The sequence below is a fragment of the Chiloscyllium punctatum genome, chromosome 30 (assembly GCF_047496795.1).
Source record: "Chiloscyllium punctatum isolate Juve2018m chromosome 30, sChiPun1.3, whole genome shotgun sequence".
In the NCBI taxonomy this organism is placed as follows: Eukaryota; Metazoa; Chordata; class Chondrichthyes; order Orectolobiformes; family Hemiscylliidae; genus Chiloscyllium; species Chiloscyllium punctatum.
In genome coordinates this window covers 23,034,986-23,044,610 of record NC_092768.1, presented here as the reverse complement: position 1 = coordinate 23,044,610, position 9,625 = coordinate 23,034,986, and the positions used below count along the sequence as shown (strand labels likewise).

At 50.9% G+C, this 9,625-nt stretch overlaps 1 protein-coding gene across 2 annotated transcripts in view; it reads right to left on the bottom strand.

The window, feature by feature from the left end:
- Positions 1 to 6,348: 6,348 nt before the first annotated feature.
- The window catches only part of LOC140455271 (nuclear factor 7, ovary-like), a 47,896-nt gene continuing 44,619 nt past the window's right edge, over positions 6,349 to 9,625 (bottom strand). For both annotated transcript variants that reach the window (XM_072550011.1, XM_072550012.1), the window contains exon 6: positions 6,349 to 7,069. In XM_072550011.1, the coding sequence (XP_072406112.1) occupies positions 6,555 to 7,069 (515 nt within the window). In that variant the 3' untranslated portion in view covers positions 6,349 to 6,554. The remainder of the gene's footprint in view (positions 7,070 to 9,625) is intronic.

The window sequence follows — 9,625 nt, the reverse complement described above, 5'->3', positions numbered from 1 at the left end:
TCCCCCACCACCAAAATTAATCCAATTGGTCAGTAAATGTTGGTATTATCTTGACAGTATTAATTGAACAAGGCCATAATGTTTGACTTCTCCTGTCTGCTGGCACCTCCCTTGAGTCCAAGGTAGACTAAACGATTATGATCAGTGCCACAGAATTTCTACCCTCATTTCCCTCAAAATGTTTTGGTGCATCTCATCCACTCCTGGTGCCTTGTCAACCTTAAGTGTTAGTGACTAATCTAAAACTTCTTCCTTGTTATATTTTTACAGACAGTGTTCCCCTCTCTGTAACCAAGGTGTGGGCAGCATCTTCCTTTTGGAAAAACAGGTGCAAGGTATGAATTTAACCCCTTGACCCTGACCCTTGCTTCCCTTTTTTGATCTCCGATCGGCCCTTCTCCTCCTCCTTTAACTGCTGTCTTCGTGTTTATGTAAAAGTAGAAGACTTTGGGATTTCCCTTTATGTGAGTTGTTAGTCTTTTCTATTAGTTACTCTTTGCTTGTCCTTTTCACTTTTCCATCTCCCACCTAAAACATCAATATTCCTCTCAGTTCAAGTTACATTTCCTGCCTTATACTTGCTACGAACACACTTTTCCTTTCTACTGTTAATTTCTGCCTCCTTGGTCACCCAGGGAACTCTGGTTTTGTTTCTCCTAACTTTTGTATTACAGGGAATTACAGGGAATAGAGCACCTCCAAACAGACCCCACCACCAGGGATATATTTCCCTCCCCACCCCAATCAGCATTCCGGAGAGACCACACCCTACACAGGATGAATGTAGATTTCTCCAGCTTCCTCATTTCCCCTCCCCCCACCTTATCTCAGTCCCAACCCCCGGATTCAGCACCGCCCTCTTGACCTGCAATCTTCTTCCCGACCTCTCTGCCCCCACCCCCTCTCAGGCCTATCACCCTCACCCTCACCTCCTTCCACCTATCGTATTCCCAGCGCCCCTCCCCCAAATTCCCTCCCCCCTACCTTTTATCTCAGCCCACTTGGCACACCAGCCTCATTCCTGAAGAAGGGCTTTTGCCCGAAACGTCGATTTGCCTGCTCCTCGGATGCTGCCTGGCCCGCTGTGTTTTTCCAGCACTACATTTTTCAACTCTGGTACTCCAGCATCTGCAGTCCTCACTTTCTCCTAATAGATCCCAAGCCATCTGTTCCTTGAAGGTGACCTATTGAACATTTAATGATCTTCCGGCCAACCTCTTATTCCAATCAATTCTGCTCCACATCCCTGCAGCCCCATTGAATCAGCTCTCTGTCAACTGACTTTTTTACTCTGGATTGTTGCCTTTCACTCTCCACAACTTTCCAGAAAATTCTATTATTAAGATCACTGGCTCCTAAATGTTCCCCACTGACACTTGATCCACTTGGCCCACCTCATTTCCAAGGATCAGGTCCAACAATGCATCCTTCCTTGTTGGACTGGACACTTACTGGACATGAATTATCCCAAAAGCCATCTGGGAACACTTACCCCTCACTGTTCGTTACCATCCCAGTTTTTATTTGAGTAAAGGAAGATCCCCATTTTAACTCCTCTATATTGTTAACATTTCTCTGTCATTTCCCTGTATAATCTACATCTGTTCCACAAGTTACTGGTCTATAGACCAAGCCATGAAACTGCACCCTCTTTACCTCACAGCTCGAGGCAAGTTGACTCTGTCCTTGAACCCTCTGAGTCACCTTCCTTCTTCAGAACTGCAATGAACTTCTGAACTCATAATGTCAGTCCTCCTCATTTCTTCCCCATTCTAACTTTCCTGAACAAGTTATGCATAGGAATATTTCACATTCAATCTTGTCTTTTCTTTTAGCCAGGTTCTCCATCACTGCCACAACATCACAGTTCCACCTTGTTATATTCATCTGTAATTCCCAACTTTATTGACAATGTCACATCCATTTATGGACGTGCATATTCCCTCTGTTATAGACTTCTTTTCTCTCTCCCTTACTGCAGCTTCACATTGTAACTTCTGGCTCTCTGTACTCGGGCCAGCTGTATTCCGAAGGAGTTTTCATTCTTGGCTCCCATGCCCCACCCAAGTTAATACAACATGTTTTATAATTTTTTTGAATAATAAAAAGTATTTGATTTGCTGAGTAACTCACAAGTATACTCAAATGAAACTTCTCAATGGTTCTATTCATTTTGGTGCTAAAATAAATACTTCGAGATAAATGTCTGCAAACTCTCAACACTTCCATGCAGTCTTTGCAAGGAATCTCATAAAAAGACAAAGACTACACAAAACACTATCTAGACAAACAGAGATACAACTAGCAATCCGTACCTATGAACACCAACTCACCACTAAACGCCACGACCAGCTGTCCCCGATAGCCACACACACAGATGACAAGGACCACAAATTCGGCTGGAACAACACAACGATCACAGGACAATCTAAACAGAGGATAGCCAGAGAATTTCTAGAAGCATGGCACTCATCCACGGACTCCATCAATAAACACACAGACCCATACCCAATATACCGGCCACTACAATGGTCAACCGGAAGCAGCAGGAACAGAATCAAATAAATTCCAGAAGACACAGGACAGCAGCGTTTCACAGGAGGATCCAATGCACTGAAGATGTCCCCTAGCCAGGGGGGGGGGAAATGTCTGCAAATCAACTTCCCAGCTCAGCAGCACTTCACAGTAGGATCTGAAGCTGTGCTGATCCTTCCATTAGCTCTACCTTCTCAGTTCTGCCAGGTCATCCTGCCTCTAGATTGCCCACCCAATCAAACAATGTCATTTTTGAAATTGGTCACGGAATTCCATGGACCTTCACTGGGACACCACATTTAGATTTATTTTCCCTGCACTGCCTATTTCCGACACCTGGTGGTGGTATTGATCCATTTACCACTCCCCTCCAAATCCTCTCGTTCCAGTGAAACTGTCAGGCAAAGAGATAATCCCTAATCTTTGGGTTAGGAATAAAGCAGCCAACCAGATTCAACATCTCGTTTTGAAATTTTGGATTGTACTCTATGTCCCTCTCCAAATTTTCAAAGTTAAATATGATACAATACCAGGTTATAGTCCAACAGCTTTATTTGGACGCACTATCTTTCAGAGCGCTGCCCCTTCATCTGGTGGTTGTGGAGTGTAAGATCGTAGGACACAGAATTTATAGCAAAAGTTTACAGTGTGATGTAATTGAAATTATATGTTGAAAAAGGCCTGGATTGTTTGTCAAGTATCTCATCTATTCGAATGAGCATGTTGCTTTCAGTCCTCCCATTATGTGGGTGGCATGATGGCATGGTGGTTAGCACTGCTGTCTCACAGCGCCAGAGACCCGCGTTCAATTCCCACCTCATCACATTCTTCCCGGGTTTGCTCCGGTTTCCTCCCACAGTCCTAGTCTTAGGTTAAGAGGTAAATGTATGGGTGGGTCAGTGTGGACTTGTTGGGCTGAAGAGCATGTTTCCACACTGTAAGTAATCTTAATCTCAGAAATATTCTTACGTGAACTGGAACAATAGGTGCCATGTCGGCTCAGATAATGCATGATAATGCATTGTAGGTGTGAGGTGCCCTGTGTAGAGCTGTCTGTGCCCCAATGTTCAGACTGATTCGAATCTAAAACAAAGGGATTTACAGAATCTTACATGGATTCATGCAGTTTTTGAGCAAAGTAAAATATAATTCTGCAAAAAGAAATTCACCCCACAAACTGATATGTGCGCGTGTTCTTCGACTAAAACACATTACCTCACATTTCCCTGCATTGGGATTCACCTGTCAATCTGTCTGCCCATTTGGCTCAGTTGTCAATGTCCCTTTGAAATCCCTCAGCATCATCCTCACAATTGACTGTTCTCCCCAGCTTAATATCAGAAGCAAATTTAGAAATGTTGCCTTTAACACCCATATAGACAAATCAGAAAAAGCAAAGGTTCTAAAACCGAACCTGGGAACACCTCTTTCAACTCGTCTCCAGTCTGAGAAATGCCTATCTATTCCTACTTTCTGTTTCCTACCTTTTAGCCAATTTATAATCCATGCTGCCATCAATCCCTAACATTTCTCATTTGCTAACCCACGCTGCCACGTGACACCGTATCAAATGGTCTCTGAAATTCCAAATAGACCACATCCACAGCACCTCCCTCATCCACTGTCTGTGTCACCTTGTAAAGAACTCAGTTGAATTTGTCAGACATGACCTGCCCTTGACAATCTGTGTTGACTATCTGGTATGGTAAATGTTGGGATTTAGTTTCCTGTGGAAAATCTGTCGCCACCAGCTTTAAATATGTTGGACCATGGAGCATCCTTAACCCTCTGGGTAGAGAACTCCAAAAACTCACTGTTTCTCCTCATCTAAGCTTGAAATGTTTGGCCCCTAATCTTGACACTGGTGTCCCCATCTCATCGATTTCCTGAACAGAAGGTACAAGCTCTTAATATCTGCCCTGTCAAGCTCCATTTAGAAACATCAATGTCTCAATAAGGTCATCCCTCATTCTCCAAAACCTCAGAGAATTTACTCCCCCTTCATCACAGGCAACCTCCCAATCCCAGGGAACAATTTCATGAACCAGGAGGATTCTCTTCAGGAAGAAGGTCCGGTCAAATGGTGATCCTTCCTCCACCTTCTTCACAGTCACACTGACTGGATTAGTGACCCACCCCACCCCACCCCCCTCCATCTGGCCTGTGGGGCAGGCTCCAGCAGAGGCCATAGCTTTGATCAGCTGCTCACTGAACTGGTGTTAGGCCGAAGCCAGTAACAAGCACCAAGACGTCACTTGGCTGGTGTTGAGAAGGGCACTGCCTGTGAGATCCTTCAGTCTGGGCCACCTGGAAGTGGCTGCAGGCGGTGGGGGGGGGGGGGTGGGGGGTGCAAACTGCAACACATCTCCTTCTGGAACGTTCCTTTGTAAAGGAAGTCTGGAGGAAGATGCAGTCGGGGTTCATCCTGAGCAGCTCCATGACACGGGACTCTGTGCTTGACTCTGGACAGAACCCAACTGCTTTTGTGACTGTGTACATTGAAAGATATTTTTATAAATATATTTTTAAAACTTAAAACAAAAATCAAACAATTGCAGCTCAGCTGAAATGACGACCCTCCCACAATCACAATCCAGGATGATCTCAAGATCCTCTGATGATGGAGGGTCTCAGCTCAGTCCCGTCCTGGGAGACCCACCTTCTGGATCATGGGATCACCCTGTGCCAGGCGATTTTCTTTCCTCACTGCACCTTGGCAGCAGCTGCCCTGAGCTGTGGTGCGTCCCTCAGCACGTAGTCCTAGACCTTGGAATGTGCCAGTCTGCAACACTCGGTCAGGGTCAACTCCTTGTTCTGGACTAACAGGTTTCAGGCAGATCAAGGATTGTCTTGAGCAATATTTTGTCTTTAAATGGAAACCCATTGGGTCATATTTAACCCCATGGCCCTCACTATGTTCCTCCTTTTCACATCTGCCTCCCTTTCCAGTCGCTGTGTTTGACCCAGAGACTTTAATGTTGCAGATTGCCTCTCCCTCCTGTTCCCTTATACTGACAGGAGCCAGCTCCAGGCTCTGTTCAGCTGATCAGAGACATTGGAGAAAGTTCGCACCTTTTCCCTGGACAATCCCCAGCGGCTCCCCGTTCAACTCCTTGGATTTGATTGGGATCTTTCAGCGGGAATAATATCCACCTGATCCCACTGGGAATGACCTATTCCTGACATTAAAGAGGATCTGGGACTCAGTTCTTACTATCTGGTATTTTGTTGACGATTTTCCACGTTTTCCAACAGATGTGTCAAGAATAAACATGATCACAGCAACAGCTCGACCCTGGACACTGACTTCAGTGAATTTACAAATTGATCGATGATCCTCGGAGCCTTTTCAGACACACGGTACAGGACCGCCCCCTCCTGGCGAGGGACGGTACTGCGGCCCAGTATCATTCAGTACCAATTCCATCCAGCAGATGGCGGTGACACACAAACAAATCCTGGAAATCTGAAATAAAATCAGAAAATGCTGCAAATCCTCAGTAGGTCAGGCAGCATCTGTGCAAAGAGAACCGGAGTTAACGGATAGTTAAACACTGGCGATATTGCATATCCTGAGAGAGATTCTGTGTAAATCTCCGTCCCAATGATACAAACAGCTCAGGAGAGGATGCTATGTAAATGCAGATATGTCACCTTTCAGTGTTTGGATTTCTCCCTCAGGATTTCATGTTCCGGGTGTAGAGTGAGAAATGGAAACACAGAGAAATCCCAGCTCCAGACTGGGAAACAGGTGAAGAGATGGAGGATGGGACTGAAGCAGGGAGTAAATGAAGGAAGGGGAGACACAAGATATTTAATTTACTTTTTATTTTCACCATCTGACATTTATATTTGTATCTGATTTATTGACAGATTGGTTGTGATGTTACAAAGTATAATCTCAGAATTCAATAACACATTCAGTAACATCCTGTTGTCAATGGGAGGTTTCTGACCCCAATCCCTGACCCAGACCCTAAACCCGGGGGTCACTGTGACGTCAGGGAGGCCCCGCCCCTTTAACAGCTGATTCTCAGAAATTTGTTTAAATCCCAGGTCCTGAAGAAAGGATAAAGTTTCCCAGTGAATTTATTCCCAGTGAAGGTGTGGAGATGGGACTTGGTGTCTGCGTTGTAAAATGAAACTGTCCCAGATTCATAACTGAGATAAACTCCCACCTTCCTGGGGATCAGACCGTCAGGGAGAGGGGACTGAGGAGAGGAGTTTATATAAAACTGATCCCCAACCCGCTCCAAGATCCAGAATCCATTCTCCGGGATCAGTCTGACCTCTCTCTTCCTCTCCACAGACTCTGAGGCTACTCCCAGATTCCAGCCCCGATTCTCCCCCACCTCCACCTCCCAGTAATGTCTCCCCGATGTGAATCCCTCTGATCCCAGGGCACAGGGACAGTCTGTAAACCTCTTCCCGGTGTCAGGGAGACTCCTCCAGGTCCCGGTCCATCTCAAACTCTTCAGATCCTCAGAGACCTCGAGCCGGGGATTCGCTGTTTCCACATCCAGGGTCACAGAGACTGGGAGAGAAACACAGAGAATTAGAGACAGTCCCTGAGTCTATGTGTGTGTGTGTGTGTGTGAGGGAGGGGGGAGAGGGGTGTGTGTGTGGGGGGGGGGAGGGTGTGTGTGTGGGGGGGGGGAGATGTGTGTGTGTGTGTGGGGGGGGGGAGATGTGTGTGTGTGGGGGGGAGATGTGTGTGTGTGGGGGGGTGGAGATGTGTGTGTGTGGGGGGTGGAGATGTGTGTGTGTGTGTGGGGGGGGGAGATGTGTGTGTGTGTGTGTGTGGGGGGGGGGAGGTGTGTGTGTGTGTGGGGGGGAGATGTGTTTGTGTGTGTGGGGGGGGAGATGTGTGTGTGGGGGGGAGATGCGTGTGTGGGGGGGGAGATGTGTGTGTGTGTGGGGGGGAGATGTGTGTGTGTGGGGGGGGGAGATGTGTGTGTGTGGGGGGGGAGATGTGTGTGTGTGGGGGGGGAGATATGTGTGTGTGGGGGGGGAGATATGTGTGTGTGTGGGGGGGAGATGTGTGTGTGTGGGGGGGGGAGATGTGTGTGTGTTTGTGGGGGGGAGATGTGTGTGTGTGTGGGGGGGGAGATGTGTGTGTGTGTGTGTGTGGGGGGGAGGTGTGTGTGTGTGTGGGGGGGGGAGGTGTGTGTGTGGGGGGGGGGGAGATGTGTGTGTGTGTGTGGGGGGAGATGTGTGTGTGTGTGGGGGGGAGATGTGTGTGTGTGGGGGGGAGATGTGTGTGGGGGGGGAGGTGTGTGTGTGTGTGTGGGGGAGGTGTGTGTGTGGGGGGGGGGGAGGTGTGTGTGTGTGTGGGGGGGGAGGTGTGTGTGTGTGGGGGGGGAGGTGTGTGTGTGTGGGTGGTGGAGGTGTGTGTGTGTGTGCGGGGGGGGGGGAGGTGTGTGTGTGGGGGGGGAGGTGTGTGTGTGTGGGGGGGGAGGTGTGTGTGTGTGGGGGGGGAGGTGTGTGTGTGTGTGTGTGGGGGGGGAGGTGTGTGTGTGTGTGTGTGGGGGGGGGGGAGGTGTGTGTGTGTGGGGGGGGAGGTGTGTGTGTGTGGGGGGGGAGGTGTGTGTGTGTGGGGGGGGAGGTGTGTGTGTGTGTGTGTGGGGGGGGAGGTGTGTGTGTGTGTGTGGGGGGGGAGGTGTGTGTGTGTGTGTGGGGGGGGGGAGGTGTGTGTGTGTGTGTGTGTGTGTGTGGGGGAGGGGGAGGTGTGTGTGTGTGGGGGGGGAGGTGTGTGTGTGTGGGGGGGGAGGTGTGTGTGTGGGGGGGGGAGGTGTGTGTGTGTGGGGGGGGAGGTGTGTGTGTGTGGGGGGGGAGGTGTGTGTGTGTGGGGGGGGAGGTGTGTGTGTGGGGGGGGAGGTGTGTGTGTGTGTGGGGGGGAGGTGTGTGTGTGTGTGGGGGGGAGGTGTGTGTGTGTGGGGAAGGGAGGTGTGTGTGTGTGGGGGGGTGAGGTGTGTGTGTGGGGGGGTGAGGTGTGTGTGTGTGGGGGGGTGAGGTGTGTGTGTGTGTGTGTGGGGGGGTGAGGTGTGTGTGTGGGGGGGGGAGGTGTGTGTGTGGGGGGGGGGAGGTGTGTGTGTGTGGGCGGGGGAGGTGTGTGTGTGTGTAGGGGGGGAGGTGTGTGTGTGTAGGGGGGAGGTGTGTGTGTAGGGGGGAGGTGTGTGTGTGGGGGGGGGAGGTGTGTGTGTGTGTGGGGGGGGGAGGTGTGTGTGTGTGGGGGGGGGAGGTGTGTGTGTGGGGGGGGGGAGGTGTGTGTGTGGGGGGGGGGGAGGTGTGTGTGTGGGGGGGGAGGTGTGTGTGTGTGGGGGGGGGAGGTGTGTGTGTGGGGGGGGGAGGTGTGTGTGTGGGGGGGGGAGGTGTGTGTGTGTGTGGGGGGGGAGGTGTGTGTGTGGGGGGGGAGGTGTGTGTGTGTGGGGGGGGAGGTGTGTGTGTGTGTGGGGGGGGGGAGGTGTGTGTGTGTGTGGGGGGGGAGGTGTGTGTGTGTGTGGGGGGGGGAGGTGTGTGTGTGTGTGGGGGGGGAGGTGTGTGTGTGTGTGGGGGGGGAGGTGTGTGTGTGTGTGGGGGGGGAGGTGTGTGTGTGTTTGTGGGGGGGAGATGTGTGTGTGTGTGGGGGGGGAGATGTGTGTGTGTGTGTGTGGGGGGGAGGTGTGTGTGTGTGTGTGGGGGGGAGGTGTGTGTGTGTGGGGGGGGGGATGTGTGTGTGTGTGGGGGGGGGAGATGTGTGTGTGTGTGTGGGGGGGAGATGTGTGTGTGTGTGTGGGGGGGAGATGTGTGTGTGTGGGGGGGAGATGTGTGTGTGTGGGGGGGAGATGTGTGTGGGGGGGGAGGTGTGTGTGTGTGTGTGGGGGGGGAGGTGTGTGTGTGTGTGTGTGGGGGAGGTGTGTGTGTGGGGGGGGGGAGGTGTGTGTGTGTGTGGGGGGGGGGAGGTGTGTGTGTGTGGGGGGGGAGGTGTGTGTGTGTGGGTGGTGGAGGTGTGTGTGTGTGTGCGGGGGGGGGGGGAGGTGTGTGTGTGGGGGGGGAGGTGTGTGTGTGTGGGGGGGGAGGTGTGTGTGTGTGTGGGGGGGGGGAGGTGTGT